The 27,844-nt window shown below is 40.1% G+C and overlaps 1 protein-coding gene across 1 annotated transcript; it reads right to left on the bottom strand.

Annotated features, from left to right (window-relative positions):
* Nucleotides 1–34: 34 nt before the first annotated feature.
* Nucleotides 35–14,259, bottom strand: LOC116915855 (glutamate receptor ionotropic, NMDA 2B). Its single transcript, XM_032920992.2, has 19 exons — nucleotides 13,492–14,259; nucleotides 7,693–7,871; nucleotides 5,604–5,797; nucleotides 5,296–5,528; nucleotides 4,888–5,074; nucleotides 4,095–4,245; nucleotides 3,762–3,991; nucleotides 3,273–3,417; nucleotides 2,943–3,126; nucleotides 2,764–2,873; nucleotides 2,569–2,681; nucleotides 2,372–2,495; nucleotides 2,135–2,295; nucleotides 1,382–1,472; nucleotides 1,224–1,314; nucleotides 916–1,151; nucleotides 668–852; nucleotides 529–600; nucleotides 35–374 (listed from the first exon to the last, which is right to left on the bottom strand). The coding sequence occupies exons 1-19, from the start codon at nucleotides 14,036–14,038 to the stop codon at nucleotides 332–334; spliced, it is 3,276 nt and encodes a 1,091-aa protein (XP_032776883.2). The 5' UTR covers nucleotides 14,039–14,259; the 3' UTR covers nucleotides 35–331.
* Between the last annotated feature and the right edge of the window lie 13,585 nt (nucleotides 14,260–27,844).

Below are 27,844 nucleotides of genomic sequence, written 5' to 3'. Positions count from 1 at the left end.
TGTACGGTCGTCGATAATAAATGAATATTCACACCACATTTCATGTTTGTATTGAACGTAATTATACAGATTACTGTATTTTATATTCGATTTCTTATCGTTTGATTGGCCCACGTTGTTTCTATATTGCCCGTTTCCCGTCTGTTATATGTTGGACATTATCTAATCAACAGTGGAAAACAACAACGAAAAATCTGGTTTGTGAAGATTGTGCCGCGTGTTCAATGACATTTCGTTGGCATGGCGCCGTCGGCAGAATCTTGAAAACTAGTGACTAGAACCAATTGATTCTGAGAGTCAAAGTTGATTCCTAATTTTCCATCGCGTTTCGCTATAGGACCGTCTCCATTTCAGGAATTGCTTCCAGCGCTTGGCTGCACCGACAGACCAAAAATATATTAATTACCTATATAGATCGTATACCGTATTACGAACTATCAATTTCCTTATGTGTTACGCTACACAAATTTTTGCTGCGTGACGCTTTGAAAATGCAAATTCTAAACTGAAAAAAACAAACAAACCTACCGGGTCGTTGCTTGACATTCAATCAAGTTATTTTCTACTTCAACCGATCGCAGTTCATCATTCACTGTGGTTCTGTAGAACAGGACAAACCGTATCAAAACGCAATTTAACCTTTGCTCAGAGACTGTCTACAGCTTACCCGATGAGCTGATTACATTCGCCGAGTTGCTTTTCCAGTTGGCGGACCCTTGACCTTACGCAATCCAACTGTAGATTCAAACGACGCAAGTGAAGTCGACATATGGCGTCTCGGCATCGATGAGATCGCAATCGATCCTGCGTCTCGAAAACTGCATCACGGAACGTCAATGACTTGCCCATGTTCTAACCAAGAAAATCAATTGAGATGTGCGTCAAACAAAAAGGGCAAAATGCTGATCGACTTACAATGGAAATGAGGGAACAGCAAGCCCCAGTGGTCGGTGAGGTCAGATGGGGTCGTATGGAATGGAAATAAACATGCTCGAGAGCGAGCAGAAGAAAGGCCAATCCGATACCGGATAGAAGCAACAAGAAGGCGGAAAGAAATTGCTCGGTGGAAAGCGGTTCGGAAAACTGGCGCTCCTCCTTGTAGGGTTTGCAGACTCCTGTTAACCAGAACCGCCGTAATCGATCCACGTCGCCTTGAACACATCCAATATGTAAATTGATATATACAGTATATGCAAATTGGCTCTTCCACTTTCATCTTTTACCGTTTTCAATGTACTCTAGAAGTTTTTCGTTGAACGGTGCCACGTATTTAGAGCCGCGTGGGAAGGCGACTCCGTAACCTGTCATGGCATACTGGACGGAAATTGAAATGTCACCGATACGTTGGAGGACAAGGGGTTTACAATAATTGCTCATATACCCATGAACCGACGGTCAAAAGACGGCATTCTTCATCCTGTGATACCAAGTAGTCCAGTACTGCGCCGTCGTAGAGAAACGCGTCCAGTTCACTGCGCACACAGATTCAGATGATGCAAACAAACATGTAAAGTTTCAGCTACAAAAGATGACTGGCAATTCAACGAACGATGTGAAACGGTATATAAAGGTGAACTTTATTGTTGGCCATTCACTTTAAAAATTTATTAGAAAACGTAGAGCAAAACTTTTGACCATTTCTATATCGATACTTTAGATTTGTTTTCTATGTACTGTAGGATATGCTCTGTCGTAGAAATATAGATAACAGTTTGAAACTCTTTCGCAAAGATGGCCGGGACAAGCGAGCAATTATTTTCTCTCGGTTGATTTGATTTCATGTTCGGAGCTTCGATTATTAGATTACCGAGAAACTTATCTATACACACTGTGTACCCAGACTTATTCGGTCACCATCAATCTATGTTTCTTTTTTTTTTTTGGGAGGGAGTTTTTAAACCACAGTGGACCACGGAAATGTTTGTCAAACCTAACTGACCAAATGCAATTTTCTCCGCTACGTTTGTTATAGATTTTTTGGTGGTATGGCAATTGATAATTGCTCTTTCTTGGAGCTTCGCCATTGTCAATAACAAACAGAGCCAAGAAAAACATCGAGTATCCCCGGAAAACAATTAAATAAATAATAAATGCGGGATGTCTTTTAGTATAGCGCTGGGCGCTTGTTATTTACCCTCGTTTGACAGCTTCGATTCCGGCTCTTATCTCGTTGAGGTTGTAGTTACGCATGTGGTAGTGCATCTCCTTGTAGTGCTTGAGAATCGTCGCTTCGGTGTGAGTGTTGAAGACGGTGCCAAACCGGAATGGAGGCTCGTGACTCTTGGGGCTGATTAGCTGTCGAGGGCAATAAGGCCAGTCGTCAACACACACAACAAAATTCTATGCTCCATAAATCGAATGCGTCAAATACTCTGGGATCTTCGACGCCACTCAGATCGTAGAATTCTTCACGCGTGATCATGAAAGCTGCCAAATTGGCCGTGTAAATGGCCAAGAAGACCACGGCGAAAGTGGCCCAAACGTTCGAAATGAATCTGTTCAAAGTGCATTCAACATTTGTTTATAAAAGAAAAGTTTGATCGAAAATGTTGTGTTGTTTCGCCGAACCTAGATGTAAACCCTCTCGGGCAATCGATATTGACGGAAGCCTGGAACAGAATCGCCCAAACGAGCCAGTAGGTCCGAAAAAGCGAAAACCGCTGATTGGTTGGAGCCGATAACTATAAAAAAACATTTAGACCAAATATTTCAGGCCATCACAGTTCAAAAGGAAATTGATTGAATTTACTGTCTAGTACTCACCTGCATATTGTAGCCGGACGGAGAAAGCCACTCGAAGAGGAAGATGGCCAACGCTGCCACTTGAATGGCCACGACGCCGACAAGAAGCCACGACGCCGTATCGAACGGCTCTGTTAAAAAATATTAAAATTTTGATTTCAAAAATTCCCCAATTATTGAGTGCAATAATGAACGTATACCTAAAAAAGCTGTAGGGGAGATGATGCCCGTCCTTTTGGCCACTAAAATTGCTATTCCAGTCTCCATAAAAGGAATGGTAAAGTCAGCGACGTGCTCGCGCTCGGCGTTCACCGTCAAGGAAGTCATCACCATGTCCACTCTACGATTGGCCAGCGCTCCCATTAAACCGTTCCACCTTCCATTCTGGTTTATTTATTGATAGAGAAATGGCCTCTGGTTATTTTTCAGGTATAATAGAGTGCATTGTTTGTTTTCTACGTCGCTGATGGCATCAATTTCGTGGGCGTCTCTATATATTTAAAAGTCCAACATGCCAATTGAAATGTTACCACGTGAGTGCCGAACTTTGGGTCGTCTACTCTGATGAGCTCGTAAGTAAATCCGAGATCGTCGCTGAATTTTTCCAGCAGATCGACGCAGAAACCGGAGCAACATTGCGTGACATTGCGGGCAGAATGTCCCAGATCGCTTTCCCTAAAGCACGTCAGTTCATTTGTTAGACTATTAATTTGTTACCTTATTAAACCATCACGTCGGTACCATTCTAAACCCTGCCACATGCTCAACAGTAATTACCAATTTCATATTTCAAGATCTTATGGAGCTATAGTCGAGTCTTAACTTGATTGATTCGGAAAGGTTGTCTGAATTATTAATTGAAACATCCTAAGGCATTTGTCTGGCGATGAACATCGAACGACGTCAGCCATCAAACGTGCACGTTAAAGCGAGCAAACACAAATCAACGTTTTAAATGTACTGCAGCACACATGCTTTGAAAGTCAACACGGTGTAGAACATAGAACATATGGTCTGACCCGTTTAGCGGGACGTGGTTGCCAACGTGACAAGGTACTCCGTGGCTGACGGGACATCGGCCGCTAACTGGATCAGGTGGCACGATGCTAATAAAAGGGGGTTCTTCTAAAAAAGCTACTTTCAAGTGAAATTTATCTGGTCCATCTTCAGGTGGTACGTGGCTGTGTCCAGGCCATACGATATCCTGGATGTCAAGTCCGTCCTTTTTCCAGGAATGCCAATGACCAATCTGCAATTACGCGCGCAAATTAGAAAAAAAAAAACAGTTTAAGTTTTAGAAGAATCAAAATCAATTTATTTTTTTTTGTTTAGGAAAATCAAAGGCCTTTTACTTGTCTCCATAAAAGTTCTCTACCCGACCCGCCGCTATTACTCGGCTGCAAATTGACGATCGTCAGCTCCACCGAACTGCGTGTCCCGTCGGCGTCGAATTCCAACGGCGGTCGGCCGGGATCGACATCAATGCGCACATTTTGCAGATATCTTGAAAAGATGAGGAAAAATAAGCTTATCAAGAATATTTCTGCGGAACTCCCGATACGCCCTTCCGCCGCTTTCATTTCTACATAACGCAGTGAAAAGGAATTCCGCATCCAATTCCGGTCCGGCATACAACAAAAGAGCACACACACACACACAAATAATCCAGCACCACTGGGGGGAGGGAAAAAAGCAAAGTTTTTCTTTTTCAAGTTTGATGTGTGTACCGCGTAAACATCAAACTGTTTTAACTCGCATATACTCTCAACGTGGAATTCAATTCAATCAAACGTTATAGCCTATGGGCTATGTAATCGTAATGTTAACTCTAAGAGACAGTTGGACACAACACTCTTAAAACATGCATTTTTCCGCTGTTGTTTGCTTTCGCCAACGGGCAAATGTTTAAATTGACAATATCGATTCTTTTTTTTGGAGACCCCCCCAAACGTCCGAAGTGGTTTCTCACAGCTCGTCATGGAAACAAGAAGCTGGGAGCAGCAGCTTTTATAAGTTCGAATTACACTTTGCACCCGATATGACGGAACCTGGTCCTTAAACGAATACGAATAGGAAACTTGACACTCTGTGCTTCCCCAAGTGGCTCGATAGCCGCGAGTAACGGACGCAAATGTTTCTACTGACTTGAAAAGCTGTTCGCCTTGAGCCCAGCGCGATGAAGTTGATGCCGAGTCTTCACAGGAAACCTTTGGACTGAGCAACGAGGACGAATTCGATTCGCGATGAAAGGCCTCCACTCCATTGACAAACACCTTGAGAGCAGTCGATATGCTTTTGGTCAGCTGATTGTCTGTCGTTTCGAAATGAACACCTGCCAATTCAAATCAATATTATCTGTTATACATCTGATTAGTGCACGTTCAACGACATTAAATGTTTAAAAATGAATACTGCGGCATATAGGACTCGCAAACAGACGACCTTTACGTCATTTCATGTTCTCCCTCGCTTCAATATGTTAATTGCAATCCATTTTTTTATGACGTCTAAGTCTGCCGGATCAAAAGGGAATAGTTTCATCAAAGGACTCACCCAACATGCCAACGGGAAACTCGGGTGGCGATTCCGTAGTACTGCCGATAACGCTCTGCGTCACAATCCAGACGTACTTGTCACCTGCAAGGCCCATCTGCCCAGCCGTCTTCAGAATGGAACGCGCCTCTTCGCGAGTCGAATACAGCAGTAAAATCCTGGCTTCGGTGCCTAATAGACTGCCTAAATTGCTGGCATTATTGTTTACCAAAACTGTGCCCAGTATTTTGAACCTGTCCAATCATTCATATAAACAAAATTATGATAACTATATAAAGGATAAAGGTAATTTGCATATGATTTTTTACTTGTAACTGTTCTGCGATTCAAATTTGTAGGCGGCCTCAGCGACAGCCTGGATGAATTCACGATAACCAGCTACGGTCGATGTGACTATAGAGAATTGTTTCCAAGAGTAGCGCTTGAGAAGCGAGAGCATAGCGTTGGCCTGGTGAAATGCCGACGGTGCCAGCTGGATGACCAAATTATTTCCAGCGCTCCTCTGTTTTGAAACGTGCACAAGTAGACGAAACACGTCCGAGTATGTAGACAAATGAGTTTGGCCAATTTGTATAATATTCTTATTGCGTAATGGTGTTCTTATATAACCGCTGGACATGATCGATTCTGGTGTTTAGGTGTGATTGTTATTGCTAGAACGGGTTCATTAGGATTTTGCCAGTGTTGACTATATGTACATTGGCTGGCAACGATGTCAAGAGATCGTTAAATTCAGTCGTTACTGCAGACAAGGCATTGAACCCTTCATCCGCCCAGCTGCAACAAAATGCAAGACATCGTCTACTCGTTTGTGGATGGGCCGTCTCCATGACACGATATTAGTATACGCTTTAAAAAACATTACGGGGACCTCTTGCTGTCACTAAGACAGCCCTGTCGAAGCAGAAGAACGCCAAGCAGTTTTGCTTTTATTCAACACTTGTTCCATAAAATACCACGAAGCTCTGTCTTGCGTGAAACGAATGTCGTCTTTAAAATGTCATTTTCATTTACTCTTTGTAATATATAGTAAATATAAGATAACCAACCGCAATAACGGCCAATTCAAAATGATTTTTGTCATCTCCCTTTTTCGTCTAATGCTATATAGCTCTTTAGGTTAAGATCTAAATCTTGTGACTGGCGCGTCGCTGGACTGACAACACCAAGTCAACCCCATTTCCATTGTATTGGCTTTTGTAATATATACATCACATTTTCTTTTTCTTTCTTCCTCTTTTTTTGACGCCTTTTGTGCGTTGTTGGCTCGCGAAAAGTAGACCAGTATTGATTGTAGACGTCAAGAGAGACGCTGTTCTTGTGGGCATCTTCTTTGATATTGCTCCGCGTTTCCTTGAATGTATTATATATACCAATATCTAATAGCAAAATCATTTCCCATCACTTAACATTCATGACTCGGTTGCCGACTTTTCATTTGCGAACCGAGTTTTAATGATGAAATCCATCTTCAAACAGTGCGGTCGTAGTATATTTAAACGTGTGAATATTTGATTTTTCGCACCTGAGGTCCACGGTATTTATAGGCGAATTAATCCAAAATGTCTTTAAAAGCCTTCATTTTTAAGCTTTTCCCTGATAAATTATGCGCAATGAAAATTTATTTTTTATCAAGAAGAAAGTTATGATTCTTGTTCTTCCGTCTGACATGATATAAGGTATCCGCATATCGCAGCTGATGACTCCATACGTTTCAACTAGTTTGCGTCACCGTGTCGCGACATTTATAACATAACTTTCCAACTCCAACATTAAGATGTCCTGCCTTTCTTCTTTATACTAACGTAAGCCGCGCTGTTTTCTTACGTAGAAGAAACGACGTTATACACTAACAAGAAACTTATATAACAATAATCGTTTGCTCTATTGTGTTTGGCATTTGTTTTTGTTTGATAAAGTTTTCCTACTGTCATTTTTAAGCCAATACAATCATCGTTGGACAGCGCAGAAAGTTTGGGTCGTAGATTCTTTCTTTCACGAAGCTTTGGGAACGCGAAAGAAATGAATAAATCTAAAGGTTCACATTACAACAGCTGATAAACGGGAGAATGGAAGTAGACAAAGGAGTCGTAAGTGGTCACCTCGGGGGGTGCGACACGTGAAACCCATCAAAAAGGTTCTAAAGAATAATGTGTAAAGCTTTATGTGCCTGCATATAATCACAGTATGTTATATTATGCTTAGCAGGAGCTTTAGCCACATCACGATCGATGGAACTTTATGATAACCCTTGGCCTATATTTCTTGGCCAACGATGTAACGTACAATGCGCACAGACGGATACATCTATTCGTCTATTCAAACAGGTCCCCGGTTTATGTAGGGACAGCTTATTATATGATTTGGCAAAATGAAAAACGATTGGGGTTGTCCTACCTTTTCCAAACCGGAGTTGTCGGCATTCCAAGCGACGACAGGAATTCGCAAGTAGTTGGTCAACTGCAGGAAATACTGAGCAGCTGCAGTGTTTCGTCCGTACAATTCCGTATTGGACAGGAACAAGATGGCAGACACGTTGCGTTTCAAGAACGTTTCGCATACCATGTCGAGAATTGCTGAATAGAACAATCAAGTGCATCAAATTAGTAGACCGCATTTTCAAGTCATCGCAAACTGAAGGAGAAGCATCAAAATAAATCGGCCGCGCTGCAATCATCTATTTTTGATCAAGAAAGTTGACCTCGATTACGTATTCAAATGTTTTCAGACAAGTTTCGGTGCAGGAGAAGATGTACAAGTGAGTGTATAGTGCCATAGTTTCGGTGTCGCTGATGGTTATCCCATTATTCTTGCCAGACGGATCCTTTTTGGATCGATCGTGGAAGAATGAACGATATAAACGAATATACATTGCTAGATATATACCAGCATTCTCCCCAGTGGCTTTTATAAAAAAGAAGTTAGGCAAATAAAAAAATAATTGTGGGCAGGACTTATGCAATATAGAATTCTTCCTATACACATCGTCGTTATTCCTCTTTATTGGAATTATCGCATCAGCATTTCGGAAACATTTTGAATTTAACAGTTTCATTCTGCAAGTTGCAAACGCGATTCCGCTTGATGAGGTACCACCAAGAGCTCATTATAGCACTCTTTTTAGAACTTATTTTCGGCTGGCTCTTTGAACGATGCTGCCTTTCAAAACGCCAACACAAGTCATTTATTTTCTTCCAGCTCCGTGATGACTCCCGCGTCAAAATCGATCCGGATATCCGTGGATTACATCAAAATGCTTTTAAAGTTCAAGATGGTACATCATATTTAGCCTATAAAAGTGCAACCATCTTTTTTAAACTATTCTTTCTTAGACATATTTTCTTCTTCACCCTCCTAATCTTCTATATAGTTTTTATATACTGTTTTCTTCAATAGCAATTGAGCCTTTTCCTTTGTTAAAAAAAGGGGGGGGGGGAGAACTGCGAAAGTCAATCTAATGTCATTCCCCCGCGGAGACCCAGAGTATATAACGTTATTCTTTTTTTTCGTTGCCCAGCACATTCACGCCAGTGCAAGTCGGTGGTAAACCAGGCCAATCTTCTTTGAATGAAAGTTAATGAGACTTGGGAGCAAGAGCACTATACTATATGCTCGGTGCTTTAAAGGTCGTAGTAGACCTACGCTTAAAGACACTGATCCCATTTACGGGCTCCAATGTATACATGAGCATCTGTTTGGCATAAGCATTGCTCTCGTCTGAAAATGCTCTACATAGTACAAACCGAGAAAAACATTTTCAACCTTTCGTTCGCACGGTATTCAAATAGGGTCTCCCTTTAAATATAGGATTTTCTTTCTGACAATAACTGCGAGGACAGCCTGCTATTGACATGTCGATCAACCAGTGAATGTACGCTGAATAAGGACAAGCGCTTCTATAAGATCGTATTAGGCCCTATTAGAACTCATCATCTCCATCAGATCGAGCTGATATGTTTAGACGAGGCACACGCCTTAAAGATTTCCTAATGTAGGCCGTATAATATGCTGTCGGATATATGGATTCCTTGATATCGGTTAAAAGTTGTATGCTTCCATTCGGCGATAAGATCGAGAGCTAGACTCGTCTTTTTCTTCGTATATATATTCTATACTTTTGTCTGGATGGCGAAAGGCTTTTTAGAACTTTCTAAATATAGGAGGGCAATAAGAGGAAGCCCAACGAGATTGATCATTACATTGGCAAAAGTTGCACCATCAGAAAGTGTGAACTTTTGTTTCGTCACGTCTCGACGTGTTCGATAGAAAATCCTCTGGTTTTCTTTTCTACATAAAATCCCACTTATCGTTCTGCGACGATTTACGCAAATCGATTCATAACTTTAGATTATTCAAACAGTTTTGTTTGATATCAAACGTTGTTGGTTTTTTTCGGAAGCTGTCTAGAGAAAATTGGCCTGTCAACAGTTTTTCTTTAAAACAAGCTTATAGTATTGTGTATAGTGTATATCGATTGTTGGATGTTGACAGCTCGAACCGCGTAAAGTCAACACGACAACCGACTCAACCAATAAATACTGGAGCGTGATAAACGCTAGATGGGGCTAAAAACAGAGACTGTGTTTAACAGCCAATACCTGTCCACTTGAAATTTATTTGTAGACAAACGTCATTTCGTTTGAGAAGATGGGGATGTTATTAAACGTTTCTGTATGGCTCTCTCGTCTATAGCACGTAACGTATATAGCTACGTGATTATCATTCATACCGATATGCAAATTAAGTCTCCAGACATGTGTATAGACTATAGTTATCTGCAGAGTTTCCAATGCTTAACGTTTGGCAAATAGCTGTAATTAATTATCAATTTCTTTCAATTTTTTAACGTATTCGTATAGCCGACCCCTTGACTTATATAGAACCCATCAATTACGCTTTGACGTTTTTGCATTCTATTGGAGCCGTTGTCTTTCTTTTACAGAGACAAGACAAATAGATCGTTTCAAATTTAAAATTGTCACTACATCATTTATGAATGATGGTTGTTCCTGACAAAAAATCACAATAAAGTCTTAATGTATATATTAAGAAGAGCCTATATAGCAAAACCAAAAAGATTGAGAATAAGAATCAAAGCGCTTATCATCCGGCTGCCAGCTGGACGTCTTGGTAATTTCCTTGTTATAGTCGTTTCACCGTCTAAAAGCTGATTTTGCCGACAACTGTTTTCCGCTTCTCAATGGATGTTGGTTTATATATTCTTTATGTACTGACAGTTCAAAAAGAAAACAAAAAAATAAATCTTGAATGAAGACGATCCTGTGAATTCTGATCATAAATCTTGACACCGACTCACATTTCAAAATTGGAATAGAAAAAAAAAAGGCGCGTGAAAATGAAATATTACGATATGTTATTATGCTATAGCTATATCGTCCCTTTACTGTATACAATTCCATTTCAAAGTTTGGCGTCTTTCGACTCGTGTCAACCGCAGCCCAGACCAGCAGACTGCCCTGTAATCGAAATATTTCTTATATATATTACATATACGCTGCGAGAATGTCATCGCTAGTCCGGAGGTCGTATTTATTTATTTTTTTTTTTCAGACACAGCTTTATTTATACATAACCTTCTCGGCTTGGATAACATAACCAGCAGCAGGGAATGTCCAGTGGCGAGACAGTACTTTATACTCCAGGAGGGGGAGTTTCGATCGTTTTGGTTGACTACGTCATCATCCTCGCCCACTTTTAAACTATTCGAAAACTGTCTTTCGTTTTCTGTGAAAGGAAAAGAAAAGAAATCTACAGGGTATTGGAACAGTTCCGATAAAGAGTTCTTTTCTCCCCACAAATATTTACATATAAACAGAAAGTATATTCTCACTACAGCAAGTGTCAGTTCTCATCCATTGCTGGAAGAGATTGAGGACTGCCCGTGATGTATGTTCAGATAACGATTCAGACATCTTTGGCATGTAAACTGAGGCAACTGGGGAATGGACGTTCAATCCAAGTAAGCGCATCATCCTCATTGAGATATATATTACAAGAGATATTCATTATCCATGTTGTATACGTCAAATGTTCATTCATTTTTAGATATCGAAAGTTGGTAATGCTATTCATAAAGACTCGAAAGAGCACAGACATCGTTGGCAGCTTGTTCGTGTCCTGCAAGATAGATTCCATATACGTTATATATCCTTTTACTATCCTATTGATTAGCAGTTGCAATACGAGGACAAATGGACATGGAACTATATAGCACTGAATAGAAAAGTGTGTTTGGTTTTTGTTGTAATAAAGGAATAGAGACAATGCCTATAGGCAATCGCGCTTTCAGATAAGAAACATTCCACGCATCCGACTGGAACAATTCGACTATATTCTTATATGTTCTTTCGGGGTGCGGGGGTTGTTTCCTTCTTCTTTTGTGCCGTTAGGTCCCCGAAGAATGAGAAATGACTCGACGGCATTGGGCCTATGGGGACACATTTGTCAGATGCTTCGTGCTCGCGTTGGTCCACTTCACGCGGGATCGGTTGTGTGGTAATTCGATTGATATCAATCTTTTTTTTTTTTTCATCCCCACAAGCTTTGATTCGTCACACTCCTAATACCATCATTGGCGAACGAACAATTTCCCGATAATTCAGTGCTGCCGTTTCGGCAGATATGCCCCAAAAACGTGACCGAAATCACTTGATAAACAAAGTAAAGCTGAATTTGTGAAAGAATCAAATCATCTTTTATGGAAGTCAGCACATCCTTATGTGTTTCTTATGATCGGCAGGCAAAAAAACTGATTTATACGTAGATGAACTTCTAAATTTGAATTGAAAATGTTCGCGGTCTATAAAGAAAAACTTCTATTTGGTGAATCTCATCCCTTTTCCTGGATGAAAAAGTTTGCACATTTATTATTCACGCCAGCATCTTAAATGAAAACACCTCGCGTCAGCAAAGATGTTATATACTTGTCCTCATAGCTTGATTGATTCTATACACTGGTTTCATTCTAAACTTGATCCCTTTTTTTTTTTACCCTCTCAGGTATCAAAGCATTTTTAATAAAGCAACGGTGTTGTTTCAAACAAACCAAGCAATTGTTCCTCTTCTACAAAAAGAAAATCAATAATGCCAGGCTAGAGTAGATTAGTAGTCGGCTTGTGTGCCCTCGTGAGGTGAGTACAGTTGTTCTTGATTGATGCTCATACATCAAACGCGTCTAGAAGTGACATAAATCTACTATATATATACCAACAGCCTCTTTTATCAAACTAAACTGCATTGGGCCAAAAATCTTTTATATAGATTTAAACAGCAGGCTGTGATCACGTAGAACATCAACTTCCACACTGATGGATTCTCATACTTTAACGGTTTACATGACAAGCATAATCCATTACGTAATGACTATATCGTATGCTATAGGCTGTATATAATACTCTCCATCATTATTTAAGTCGGTGCTGCAGCTTTATAGGTGTACATTAAAACCAGACTTGCTCCGGAATGAAACATTCAATCATTTTTTGTTTGGTTTTTTTGTTTGTCCATCAGTTTATCATTTACTTCCTTCTTACGTGATGCAAGATATTACAGTACGTGTTTGAGGACGCATACCATTAGCGATTTGACCGTCTGTTTTTTTGCTTCTTCTTAAGACTCTTAATCTTCTTTACACATAAGTTTGGCCGAGTGCGTGTCAATGACAGAGATGACAGTAACACGAGTGGATTTTTTTAATCTGTAGTCTACGTGTCACAATGTATAGGGAGAAAATGCGCGTAGGCCTTCAAATGAGAAAGAAATTACAATGTTCTATCACTGTGACCGTTGGCGTCCCTTGTGAGAAATTCGTTTTTCCGCAACTCCATTACTTTATTCTTCTATCTTGTTATTTTGGTTAGCATAGAAAGGGAACAGAGATAACGCTACGAGGCGGAAAATTGATTGAGTTGCTGAGCTGCTTCATCTTCATTCCTTAGCGGAAACGAATCAGGCTAGTCCCAAATCCAAAAAACAAATCTCATTTTCAATGTTTGTTTTTGTTGTTCATTCATTCTTTCATCTTTGACTGAATTTTCAACAACATGTCTTTTCAATCTCGTCTTCATTTCCCTGTACAGTTTTATTTATCGTGAATTAAAAGCATATATGCGCAATGTGCACGCTGATGCGCATTGACTTTGGGCAATTTCAACGTGCTGCGTATACTCTTTTTACCTGTGGGACTGGGGTTCACTTTGAGCATGTCTGTGTGGATATCAGAGACTTGAAATCGGTACGTATTGATGAAGCTGAGATCCTGTTTACGCAAACTGTTCATGGCAGTTTGGACGGCTTTGCTGTACTCGCGGACTCTGAACGTCGTGTGCGGCAGGAGCAATCCGAGCGAGACGCGTTTCATTAACGAATCGGACACCAAAGCGGACGCGGAAGCCGCTGCTGGAACGGCGGATTGAGCCGCGTAAAGGGCTGACTCTTGCACTCTCATCATCGTCATTGTTGATAAAGGCAAACGTCCAGGGTAATCAGCATAGACGGAACGCTTTCGCACAGTTGCACTATTGCCGATTGTTCCGCCAGTAGCGGCTAGCGGAGCTGGATTATTAGTTGGATTGCTGGCCCAATTGCTTGGTTCCATTGTCCGCAGGAAATTTTGGCCGCCAGCGGCGACGGATCCGGTGAAACACCAACCGGAGATGGCCAAGTGAATCAAGAATGCAATTAATGCCGTCTTGCCCGTAGCGGTGTGAATTAAAAGCTTCATCTTAACACGGATTGAACACTATCTGATTCCTATAGTAATAATGTAGACACTTACACACGCAACGAAACACTAAGAGATAAATATTAAAGCGGGGAACAAACACAAATTGGCTGAAAACAAAATTCAATTTGGACCGCTTTTGTTTTTTAAATATTACAATTAAAATGGACCCGCGTCCGGCCGGGTCTTGAGCTGGTGTTGTAGTGTGGATGAAAACTGGGCCGAATCCACCACCAGTTCCATTCCGGATCATTTCTTGTGTCCACGGACACGTCTGTTGCGCAGTACGCCCACGATGTTAGATGAACGGATGAAAGCTTTTCAAACAAATAGACAGGGAAAATTAGTCATCAAACCTTCAATTAAAATTTACATTTAAGCATGGTGACATCGACGCATAGCTTCCCGCGTTGTTTAAATTTATTTTTTATTTTTTGCATTGTCACACTTAAAATTTTAATTGTTGAATCGCAGTTCTATAACAACAAATCCATCAAGTGCAAAAAAAAAATAAAAATAAAAATCGAAAATACCACCGCTAGATAGCGTAGGAGTTTATTTAGGGGGTGAAACCAATTAGGAACATCACTACCGTATTACTTGTCATTAACGAGAGGACTGAATGTTACCAAAGGAAAGCTTTCCCCAAACTGTTGTAAATCAAAGTGTCCCACGAACGAACAGAAAGCCAAAATACTCTAATTTGCATAGTTAGCTCAAAAGTTCTTTAGTTTCCATTTTTGCCTTAGCAACACCCCCTTAGGTGATATGGAAGCCGAGCAACCCCTTCTCTCTAATTATCAAACGGTTGGAGGTTGGAGCCCACGACGTCGACATTGTTTCCATTTTCGTCAAAAAACAGAGTGTATTTCAGACAGTTGACAAAAACGAATGTACATTTACGTGTGGAATTGAAGTGAAAACATCTAATTGCCTCAGAACAATGACTTTCTTCAAATTTACTGACGTCATTTCTACTTCTCGTGTGGGGTAAGTGAGCGCCATTTTCCTTTTTGCAGAGCATGACTCCGTTTGGACCCGAAATCGAATGTAATTATCCTTTCCATGCCTGGTATCTCATATATTTTATGTTCATTATATCCAAACTGAACGAGCGTATTGTTTTTCCCACCGAAATAGTTATTAGCAAAAGCAAATAATTCCGAGTGGCTTTTTGTTGCCGTTGCATTAGGCTGATTGGTGATCGGCCATTCGAAACAATTTCTCGGTTTAGAGTAACACACATTGTCTTTTTATGACATGCCAGCAAATAAAAGGCTATCACCATTGACTATGCAGACAAAGTTAAGCATCTTGTCAGTAAAAATGTTTGTGCTTTCTGTCTGTTTTCCTTAAACATAAGCTGGGCACAGTACAACACGAAATTTGCCTTTGGGATTTGTCGTGAAACTTTGCCTCCCTCCCAAAAACAAATTCCTTGAGATCTGTCACGCGGCCAAAATCTTTGAAAATGCTCATCATTTGCCCCGAAAGTTCCGCGTTTTCCCTATTTGTGAAAGAGTGACGTTATCGCCAGTTGCGTTACATCCAGCCATCCTTTTTCTTTTGGCAATGATACTCTTGTTTGCCTCTTTTCTTTTCGTCTCTCCTTCTCAACAGTATCTTTTCGATCATAGTGGCTTTTTATTCGAAAGGCAAAAACGCATGCAGACACGTGATGAGAATCGGGGATTGAGAAATGTTTGTTACGATGTTGTTTCTTTACAATCCGTTTTGTTGGCAGCTTGTCATCGATTTGAACTGCCGAATAATTCCTATTTTCTCGGCCTATTCGCAGGCCGGTTTTTTGTTTGAAATGTTGATTCCTATTTTATTGGTTTTGCTGTACGTATTATGCTGATGCATTAAGCGTACGTATTTCTTTGGCTTGATTTGTTAAGAGATCGTAGAGCTAAATTGGTTGGGGCGTTGGGTAAACTGTGACGAGGGACGGTGGTTAATCAACTTTAGGTGTTTCTTTTAGGACGTGTGATACAAAGAAGTAAAGAGTTATTGGATTTTCCCTTTATATTCACGTTGCAACAAGGCGAGTTTTCAATCTGTGTAACTCAGCGAAGCGTCGGAAATGCAAGAGAATGCGGATTGAAGCAATCATTTCCTTTTCTCTTGCAAACAAATATATATTGTCTAAAGCTTTTTTTTGTGGGGGGTTAAACTTGCTGGCAGATGGGAAAAATGCTGTGTATATAAAGAGGGCTTCCTCTCTGTGAATTGCGAGCGCCAGCTTGTTTCTATATTATTATTTTTCTTCTGCTTTATATTCAACAGAATAAATAATTTGATTCCCTGAAATTGAAACACGATGTACAACCACTAGATCCGGGAGGGGGAGTGCATTCAAAAGCACTGGATTTATATGTTGTATACGAACGTTATGGAAAACCAACAAGGTTTCATTTCTTTGTATCCGGGATGCTGAATCTCTTTTAACCAGAGCTATGGAATTATTAACCCTCCGCTCCATCATTTACGTCTCAGAAAAAGAAAAAAATTGCAAGTTATAAACCCATTTTAGATCCCACGTTTAATGTAATAATGTTTTGTATATTCCGCTCCGTAAGCTGGATTGTAGTTTTAGTACGTCCGCGCCACCTAGCATCGGGAATCGGTACTGTGATGGCTGGATTAGTACGGATATTCAACAAAAGGTGGCTCTGTTGTTGACTCATTATCTAGGAAAAAAAATACTTTAGATACGTTTCAACTCATAAATGCCCCAATTAAATAATTAAAGACTACCAATAACTAGTTCGCAAACTTTGTGTTCTGTGGCGTAAATCCCCTATGACACCAACTGGAAAATAAGCGAACAAGTTAACATGGATTTTTTAAAAACAAACATTGGTTCAAAATCAAATTGCCGCAAAGATCAGTACTTGTAGAATAATTGGTTACGATACGTTTCCCATTATTACAAGGACGGTTTAACAATGCGCACACAATTCAAAGAAGATGTTTTTCTTGTTCCGGGTGGAATTCTTTTTCTTTCTCTTTTTTTCGCACAAGAACGATTGGCAAAGCCGAACGCTCGTTATCCGAATAGCAGCAAGTCTTTCGAGCTTCTCTTTTTTAAGTGAGCTCCCTTAAAGTTTAGACGAAAGGTTACGAATGTTTCGTTACCTAGACAACCCTTTAACGTGCAACGCTCGTTAGTTTCTAACCTCAAATTGCCTTTTCGGCTTACTGGTTTATTTATTTCCTTCTTTTTGTTTTGCATCACACGAAAGTCGAGCGTTTGGACGACTCAAATGGAGAGCGCTGTATCTTTGCCACTTAATAATCTTTTGGATCTGCATATTGCATATCATTAAGGTTGAAATGTATGTTAATAATGCGCCCGCCGTATATAAGCCGGATGAGCCTTTTGCCCTTCGTCTTTTCACCTCTTAGAATAGTCATTAAAAAAGAGAAGAGGAAAGCCAAACTGGCGTTTCTGTTTTGTTTTATTTTGTTGTTGTTTTGTTTTTTTTTTTTTTTTTTATCATCCCCCAGCCACACGTAGAGCAGCTTCGGTTGCTGCCAATCTTCAGCTTGGTTTTAAATGTCTTATAGAATAAACGATCGATGCTCGTTTGAATAAGACGTTGCCTTCGTTTCACGTGCCACCTCGAGGGCGTTATCTTTCTGTTTCATAGAAAAGGGGGCAGGGAATTATCGTAAAACGAGAAGGAAACAGTAGACGCGTGCATTTGAAAACAGCTTCAAGTTGATGGTACGCGTTAAATTAGCAGGTGCGCTTCGAATAACGCTATCCGTTTGCAACAAACTCTAAAACTTGTCTAAGAGACCAAACTTTCTGGGGGGGTTGCATTATCGAGACACAGCTGATATGCAAAATTCATCAATTGCCCGTGACAACAAATCGATTCAAACTGACACTTCAATAATTCGAGGGCAATTTTCAAACGTTTCGCCACATAAAATGCCATCAGCTGACTGAAAATGTCTACCCTTTATTTTTATATTTTTCTTTGTCAGACGTCTTCTTCTTCCTTCTTTTCATTTCATTGCCCAATGCCCAAAGACCTATAGATGTAATATAGTGAAGCTGCTGATTGAGGGACGTCAGCCCTTTGGGGAACCCAAGTCTTTTTTTTTTTTATAGGGTTACGACCATCTAACGACGACATCGTTCATCTTTTATTGTCTCGTCTGCGTGTCGGGCGTGTCAATTGGTCCGCGCGGACAGCCGCAGCTTTCCGTCCACGTATGTATAGATAGGACTGAATATTGGAACGTAGCAAAGGTATACGACCTTTTTACATGTAGCAATCAAATGTCGCTAGGAGATGGGCCACTCGAGATGACGGTTTAATGACGTCCCTCTCCTTTATATGAGGTGGAAAGCACACACACAAAAAAAAGTGATCGTCGTTTGCGAGATAGTTGCCATACATCGTCCACACACAGCGCCACTGTTCTCGTAAGCCTCTTTAAAAACGTGCAGAGGCACAGGAAGACGGAAATAAAATTGTAGCCAAGGGAAAACGGTCAAAGAAAAAGGAAGGCAACGGATATCTAGTGGCATAAAGACGGAAACAAAAATATAAAAAAATCTAAAAGATAAGGTTTTATGTCTTTAAGAGTTGACCAAACTGCTACCGCATCCTGTATATCTATCAACCTCTCCTGTCTATCACTGGTCGTGTACGTACAAGTTTGGTGTACGAGGCTCTCCACTTGAGACTGCGTTCACAGAGAGAGATCAATACTGTGCGGTTGCCAATCAACTTTTTTTTGAAGTTTTTTTTTCTTCTGTTTTTATTCTCGTCATGTCGACTGACTAGATTGGTCGAGACGTCACGCACTTATTTCTTTTTTTTTTTTTTGTGTGTTTGGTTTTTAAATCCCAAAGTTTTTGACCGAACGTAGTTGCAGTACGAACCGGCAGTCGGCCATCTCAAAAGCTTGATATAATGTAGTTATATTTAATAGGGAAACTGTGATGTTAAACAAGCATTGCTGTCTACAATAGAAATCATTTGTTGTACTAACATTTTTAAATTCTTTATTTTTGTTGAAAAAGAAAGAAAAAAAATGTCTGGTGAATTGCAGTAGCACTTTGCGATGGTGAAACTGAATGATGCGGAGGCAGCGAGTGACTATTCGTACATCAAAAAACGATAGAAAAGGGTTAAGTAACAGGAATTGAATAACATTACGACAAAAAGCTTACATCACTCATTCAATTTTTGTTTCCCCATTGCTGCGTAACTTGGACGTAGAATCCCTTCGTCTGTAATGTATTCTTATGTCAAAGAGATAACAGCTGATGGCCTGTGCCGTTGGTCCTCCACGTCAATGGAACATGGACTGATCGTGATTTACAATCAGCCTGGTCGATTTCTTGATAACTTGTCCATTTGCAAAGCGTCACTATAGTCTTATGGATTCTCGCAGCTCCTTTGATAACACCATTGCGCATTCAATGTCGCCAATTGTTCCTGACTGCTTCATTAGCCGTTTTGTCGCGTATTTACTTCCGCCCAAAACTTGCGGCGCAGAAAGTTTGCCATCTTCCTCCGCATTTGTCACGCAAATTCTGCCACTTCTTTTGTCAACATTTGCCTTTTGTTTCGCGATACAACGATGGGACGATCAACGAGCGTCACTTCGTCCCTCATCCTACGGAAGCGTCCATTATACTTGTTCCTGTTGACTCTTTTGCTTATCCGGGGCTTCCTTTCAAAGGTATTTTTGAGATCGTTAATCGCTTGCTTAAAAAAAAAAAAATCAATTTCCACAATGGAAAAGCGCCGCGAAAGAAGTCGATGACTCTACAAAAGTTGGAAGATCTTTTCAATTTCCTTTTAATGGCCTGCTGTTTCCCGGACGTTTGCATATTGAACTCTGCCGCAATGTCTCGTTTTGATTGATTCATTGAAACTTGACGTAGTAAAAGAGGTGATTTGAACTGAATAAGTCAGCTTTCATTGCCCCTTCATCGACTGTAATTGGGAGGGCAGCAACTGTTCCATTCATCTCAAGTTTCCTTTTCATCTAATCGATGGACATTTTTAAAAATTGAATTTCGGGAGATACGCGGAGTATAGGACACTCATTTTTGACGGTATGAAAACCATACGGGGATTTGTTAATGTGGATCTTTTGAAAATGAAAGTGATGGCCAACGAACCGTTGCTCACAAGTCTGAAGAGCGGGAAAAATTAAGTTTTTTTGAACGATTTTTTTGTTGTTGGAATGATGGAGGGTTCAAGTGGCATTCGTTTGGCACGATTGTTCTTTGTTTAAAAAGAAAAAAAACGACACAACTCGAGGATTTGGCCAGTGGCCATGCGTTAACTTGCAAGTTGGTGCCGAGTTCTTTTCATTTGCATAGTTTGTTTCATTTATAAAATCGGTGTTGGGTTTCATCCTCGTTTTTCGCCTTTTGCATTTTGAGGATTTTGCATCGTTCTTTGTGATTTCCAATAGCCACTCATTTCGTGTGCGTCGATATCAAATACATCAAAACACATTTTTGCTAAAATCATTTTTAAATAGTAGTTTTTTGTTGTTTTTTTTTTCGATTCTCTATTTCTCATCGTCCCAATTGCGCACCGATGTAAATATTCAGTGAAAATTGCGTTCCAGCGTTTTGTTGCGAAGCGTTCGTTATTTTATTTTCCAAACTTCAAACGGATTTTGTGCAATCAAGCTCGTCATTTTACACGCTTGTTGGTATCGCATCTCTGTGGTGGTTAGCAATCAGCTTTTTTCTTTTAAAAATTCTAGTCTCGTAATATCGCTACCCCTTTCTCCTTGACTCGTGCAACTCGGTAATTCAGTAAATCAATATTTACCCTCTTTTTTATCCGATCTCCCTTTTGTAACATCGCTATCGAGCGCCACACCGTTTCAAACTTGCTGATCTGATTGCGGTAATTAAACAGTGGTCCGTTTAAATGAGTTTTCACAACATTTTCGGTCGCGTTCTTTTTTCTCATAGGCAACACAATAATTTGATGGGTTCAAAATATGTAAAAAAAAAAAAAGGTTTTTATCGATCGGTGTTCAACCAAGAAAAAGGAAAAAAAGGAAAAAATTATATGAAAGAGGATAACCCGGTGGCTTTTGTCGAGTCGACACCATAGACTTTTGAATTGGCTCTGTCGGCAAGCGGATGCTGCGGATGAATTTTTGCCGATGAAAGAGAGTCTATAGCGAAACCGGGCAACTGGAATAAGTCTTTGATACAGTCTACTTGCGTGTGCGTGTGTGTGCGCCGCTATCCAATTCTTATTTTTATTTATTTTTCAGCTTCAAATTTGGATGGAAACGTAGATTTTTAACTCCAAATTTCACGATCGATGAGCAACGTCACGTACCATCTGCTCGTCGCTTTATCGTCGTTTGTTTTTCAGCAAGTCTCGCGAAAAGTGGGGCTAATAAAGTTTTGAACGCTCTTCGTTATTCGGAGGGCACTGCACGAAAGTGTAGACGTTAACATGTACTTGAAATACAGTCCAGAAGAAAAAAACTAGGCACTACAAGAGATTTCGATTAAGTTTCAACGTTTTTTTTTTCTTGTTTCTCGGAACGCGTTCGAAATGCATTGCAATTGTAAAATGAACATTGTACCAGTCTGCGTTTGTCGTTTTCGAAAGGTGACAAACCTCATTTGCATAAATTAATTGTGTTAATGATCATTCCTTTTTGTTTTGCACGTGAATTTTCGTCTTGTCACTATAATGCGTCTCGTCAAATCGATTCATACCCTGTCATCGCTTTCGCTTTGTCTTTTTGTTCCAAAATATATTTTCCCACGATAGTTTCAACTCGCTCAGGGAGTCATCCGAAACAAGTCCCAATGGAAATTTTGCAATTTACGACTTCAAAAAACAAAACAAACGAGTCCTGTCAAACTGTAATCTCCAGACATGATTATAATTGCCATAGAAAAAAGAGTTCAGGTGGTTAATTACTGAATAGTTTTGGGGTAGGTAAGACATTGTGTCATCCGAAATCGATTCTTGTGAACACACGTTTCAACATTTTCGGCTGGATTTCTTTCTTTTAACTCTTATTGTATTGAAATTGTTGCACGTGCAGAGTCGTAAACACCAAGGCGGTTAGTTAATCTTCTTAAAAAATTGAATTCCTGCGCGTTAGTGCGTCTGATCAGAAAGTTTTGACATTTGAGCTTCTAACTATTCGATGCCCTTTTCCTGCTGTTGAATAGGCCGCAAGAAAAATGGAAGGGTTGCCTTGACAGCACATTACGTGGGAGGCATATGAGGCTTTTCCTTTAACATGTCTGGCTAATGATTTATTTGGTAGCACTCGCGACGGATCAACGTCCAGCGTCCCAAAAAGCTTTTGGCTTTCCCTTTTCAATCTTTTAAAAACGGACGTATAGGACGCAACAGTATTTTTGTTTTTCCTTATTAACAATTTCACGGCCATGATGGCTTCTGACGCTCGCCTGTTGGAACGAAATAAAGGCACAAATGGCAGCGCAAATCGTGTGACAAAGTGATTAACGTCATTTATTAGCGACGCTAAAGAGAATGTGGCTTATAGGGAGAAGGTTGGTGAATCATTAACGTGAAATAGCGAGCTGTGGACAATGATAATTGTTTAACAAATGTCTTGATTTTTTCATTTGTGTGTGTGTGTGGCCGTAGTCGATTCCTTCATCACCAGCTTGTGATGTTTGGATGGTTTTGCGGTTAAGTCGTTCCATTTTTCACGAGCTTGATGGATAGAGCATTCACTTTTATTGGTGTAGCCATGTCATCATCAATTCATTTCTTAATCGTCCTGCTGAGATAATCAGTTGTCAACATCTTTTTAAAAATAGATTTGAACGTATAAGAGCAGATGTAGCAAGACACACATCATCCTATAGCGCTGCAGTCTAAAATGGAAACGTTCAATTCTAATGGCAATCATCTTTCACCCCCCCCCCCAAGTTTTCGAATTTCCCGCCACGCGTATGTATATTCACGAAAATGCATTTGATGCATAACACGGCCTTAAGTTTACTCTTTGTCGTATACGTCTTCACGTGCTGCTGTGTTTATATAGTTACAGATATTGCTATAATTTGTTGTCGGCTTCGCTATAAACTTCCTGCTGTTTGCCGTATATACATGTGCAGTCAAAACGGGAGTCAAACTTTTGTTAGTTCAACGAATTTCACGCGGGATTTCTACTTTTCATTTTTTCTTTTTCCAAGTACTTGAACTGTTTCATCGGTTACAGAAATCTTTCCGTCAGCCATTTTTTTTTTGTGTTCAAAGCGTAAAAAGGAAAGGTCAGACACGACGTCAGCGTTTGAATCCATTCAATTGTCATTAGACAAACTTATAGAAGAAGAAAAAGGATCACGACGTCTCGTCTCTTTGTACTTTAAAAAGTTTTTTTTTCAACGATTTACTCGTGCACGTTTGACGTCGATCCATGTTTGGTTTTCTCTTCCATGACTGAGCAATTGAGCATTTTTGTGTGTGTGTGTTAGTCAATCGTCTTGTAACACAAAGGCCTCCCCCCCACAAAGGGGAGCAGAGGGAAATGTCATTTTTTTTTTTTAAATGCAAGTTCCGATTCCAATCATCTTTTTCTCTCTGTCTACAATTCGTCTTGTTTAGTATTCACAGACTTTCCCGAGTATCAATCAAAGTAGTAGCCCGGGCTGTCGCTGCCGGCATGTTGATTATCCCCCCTCTCTCTCTACCAGTCGAATTCTTTCAACGTTTGATGTCTGAACGCGGAACTTTTTTTTCCAAACCCTCCGTTGAACTATAATGGCCCTTCTGTATGCATATCGCAAACTTTTGATAAGCCAAACAGTGAATTGACAGAGAGAGAGAGAGAGGGCCAGCTCTCTGAAATCAATACGAGGAAATCGGTTTGAATCTCTGCTAGTTCGTCATGTCCGTTTGTTTTTTAATTAAAACTTTTGTTTTGATTTTCTCAAATCGCAGTTGGGCAAAAAAAAAAAAACAATAAGAAACACAGCATCGGTTGCCTTAGGATGCCATTGCCATCAGGTTAGTTTCCGATGATCGATGGCGTAGCATTGGGCGCACGTCGCATGAATAATAGCCCTGTACTTTCCCTTTGTTTTGTGTGTTTCAATTCAAAGTTATGTTAGTATTAAAAGTGCTACATAAGCACAAAAAAAAAATGATCAAGTTTGAAGTGGCCATTTTTCTTATGCGAGTAGAAGAGGTTGATAGAAATAAATAACAATACAGGCGACAGATGGATGTCAAACTGACGTCACAAGGTGGTGGCGAATCTTCAAAGGAGCTTCTCGTTTCCTTCGTAAATCTGCATACAGCCCATCTTTGGGGCATTGAGAGGAGGCCCACTTTGTCGGCTTTTCACGTTTGAGGCCAGAGAGCGGCACAATCAAATTATGTTTGGGTTTTGGGTAATGTGCGCTGTATCCAAATCACGATGGCGACGGCTCTTCAATTTCTGTAAAAAATAAAAAATAGATAAATGAATAAAAACAACTTTGATGTTGACAGTGTCATTTCTAGATGATAGGCGGAAACCGGCCGCCTTGTATGTTGGCCGGTCGGCCGTCATTAGTGGGCCCAGACACGCGCCAAGTCGCCACTCTGCTTTCATTGACGTTGCCAAATTTGGTTTACTCTGCTCAGAGATTGTCGACCATGGCCTCTCCTCGCATGTTTTTGAAAACTGATTGACATTTCACTCTATACACATTTTGCGTGTATAAACTAAACATTGATCTTTTTGGGGGGGGGGGCGGGATTGCAACGTGATCTATTAGTATAGGACAAGACGTTTGGGCTATTGATATCTTGGTTGGGGCTGTGTGTTAAATCTCTTGTTAGACCTGCGTTCGATTTGCTAGTTATTGGGGCGGGATGTTGTCATAACAACAACAGATGTGTCCTTTAGCTGCGTGGGCCCTTTAAATTAGTGTATAATAGAGCATCATGGTTCGGTTGCCATGGTTACCATCACCTGCCCATTAAAAGGAGGGTTGCAATCGTGGCCCATCTCAAGTGTCCACCCTATCGATTCGAGATGGTCCTTTCAAAGATAACGTCGTCTTAGAAAGGATATAAAGAATGCTATTTCGGAATGAAACTTAACAGGCCAATTCCTAATCATCGTTGCAATTTGAAACATTTGAAAAGATGTGGAGAAATTGGGCGAATCGATTGCATCGTGAAAGGCAACCGCCACAGAGAAATGGTTCCACACAGTCACGTGAAAATCAAAAGAAGAAGAGAACAGGATAAGATGTGAACAAGAAGACAACAAGCCAAAGTAAAAGAAAGGAGTTTGGACAATCGTAAGAGGACATCTTTTGATGTACAGAAGCAAAAAAAGCATACGCATTTTTCTTCGTTCTTTTGTATCATTCCTCTCGATCTAAAGAACTCTTTGCTTGTTACACGCCCAAAAAAAGAGAGCTGTGTTTTCCCTATCTATATGTGATTCACCTCAACAAAAAAGCGGAAACTCTCTTCCAATTGAAAAGACTATGAGAGTAAATAAGGGGAAAAAGCTTTATTATTATATTACAAGTGATAAATGGTTAAAAGAAAGAAAACAACATTGATCGGCGACGGTTGCCGGCCCAATATCCAAGTCACTTTTCTTGTGCTCCTTGCTGAGCTGTCTCTTTTCACTCGAGCACGAAGCAGCTGGACCACACATAGATTTTGGGCCCATTTGCCCTCCCCCGATAGTCCGTCCTCTTGTCATTCTTTTTTTCATCTATTCTTCTCCTTTTTTTTTATTTCTCCTCCTCGTTGCTTCTTCTTACTTCATATATACGTCTCGTTGATTTCTTTGGCCATGGAGAGAAGGAAAAGGAAGAAAAGAAAAAAGAAAATCGGTTGGCGAAAGCAACTGACGTGAAGAAAGAAAAGTGTGGCCCAGCGTCGATTCCGTAAGGGACAAGAACACGAGAGCTGATGAGTTCATGACTGGCCAACTAACAAGGACACACACACACGCAAAAAGGAGAGAGAAACTGATGGATAGACAGAAGGGGCCGGCACTGAGTAGGAAATAAATAGAAAAGGTAGGCCGAATATAAGACGAGGGACGCGAGCGGGTTATTATCGAGTCACTGGACATACACTGGATTCTTTTCTGTAAAAGAAAATAAATGAAAAAAAAAAAAGTCGGGGCTCTTGATCCGATTGCTTCAATCTGATCACGTTCTTTTCTACGGGAAAACGCCGCTAGATTTTTTGTTTTCTTTATTTTTATCTTTTCGTGTTTTTTTGTTTTTTGTTTGTTCCTTAATTTGCATGTGTTCCTCTGTAAAACGCCAATCAAAGAGATTCGTACATCCTCTGGCAATTTAAGAAACATTGATGAATAGTTGTCATGACGTCAGTTAAAGGGACATGATCTACTCGGCCGTCTAAATTCAAATAATTGAATTTCGGGCAAAAATTTTGCTACACCCATCACAAAAAAAGATTGATGTTGTTCAATAATATTTGATTAGTCTACCGATCTCTTTCTTTTGTTTTTTTTTTTATTCAATTTTTCGATTTCAAAAATGGCCTTGTTCCCGCAACACAAAAGAGCCCATCATAGATGGGCGATGTGAGTAAATCAGAAAAGAATATGATTATACGTTGATGTGGGTATAAGACTATCGAGATTGAGCGCGCGAGCATCAAATACCCTGAAGGGTCTCGGGGTCTCCTTCCACGTCCTAAGCTATAAAGAGAGAGAACGCAACCGACAGTGTCATATATACGTTTATAAAAACGAAAGGAAAGACGGCCAAAAAGCCTTCAGAAAATGTCAGAAAAGATGAGTTCATCATCGACGGTGGCCATCATTGACTTTCTTATTTATAGACAGTCGATTCAACAAGACTATTTTGAAAGGAAAAAAAAGGGGGCGTCGGCAAGAAGCCAAAACGAAGGGAATGGTCATTTGAAAAGAATGTTAGTTTTTTTCAAGTTTTCTTCTCCTTTTCAAGAGGAAAATCGATTTTGAATCGCACCATTTTGCCTCGGTTTTTGTGGCCTTTGCCCGCCATCAAGTATATCCGCGTTGACACAAGCGACTGTACAAGTCAATGATGGCAGATCTTCTCTCTCTATACATAAAAACTCTGAACGCAAGAGGCGAGAAAAGATTATCGTTGCCGATAGAAAAAAAAAAAGTAGATTGCGCACGAAATCGTGAAACTTTTTTCACGTCCTCGCAGTTTGTAGGGGGGGGGGACCGGAAATGAGACATCCGAATTGACGGTTGTCACCTTCTCTCTTCTTTTTTTTTAAGAAATAAAAAGAGGAATAATGGCACTGAAAATAGTGGAAGACATGTGCACGCACACACACACATACGCCATTATTGCCTATACCCCACCGTATGGTATCAGCTGGATAGATGCGAGCTATAGAAATCAATACTCACTTTGGAAAAAAACAAAACAAACAAAACAAAATAAAGAACCTATCGGAAATAAGAGATCCGATATGTTGCGTTCGATTAATCATTATTCACTTCGATTTCTTTTATTTTGAAAATCAGGCAACAGTGGCAATATTTTCCAAAAATCGTCTTTCTTAATTTTGAAATCCATTTTGAATTTTTTATTTATTTTTGTCTTAAATTCCCCCTTTTTCAATGGCCGAGTGGACATATTTGTTCATCTTCTTTGACTTCCTTTTGTTTGATTTTGTATTTGGATGTTGGAGTCGATTGACGGATCCAAAGTTGCAACGCGCGCATTCACACCAATTTCTTTCTTCTCCGCTCCCCCCCACCACTTTTTTTTTAAATATACGTATATCTCTCTCCACTGACGTTGAGGCCATC

This window comes from Daphnia magna, linkage group LG2 (genome assembly GCF_020631705.1).
Source record: "Daphnia magna isolate NIES linkage group LG2, ASM2063170v1.1, whole genome shotgun sequence".
Lineage (NCBI taxonomy): Eukaryota > Metazoa > Arthropoda > Branchiopoda > Diplostraca > Daphniidae > Daphnia > Daphnia magna.
Note: the sequence above shows the minus strand (reverse complement) of the source record. Positions and strands in the feature narration are given on the sequence as shown.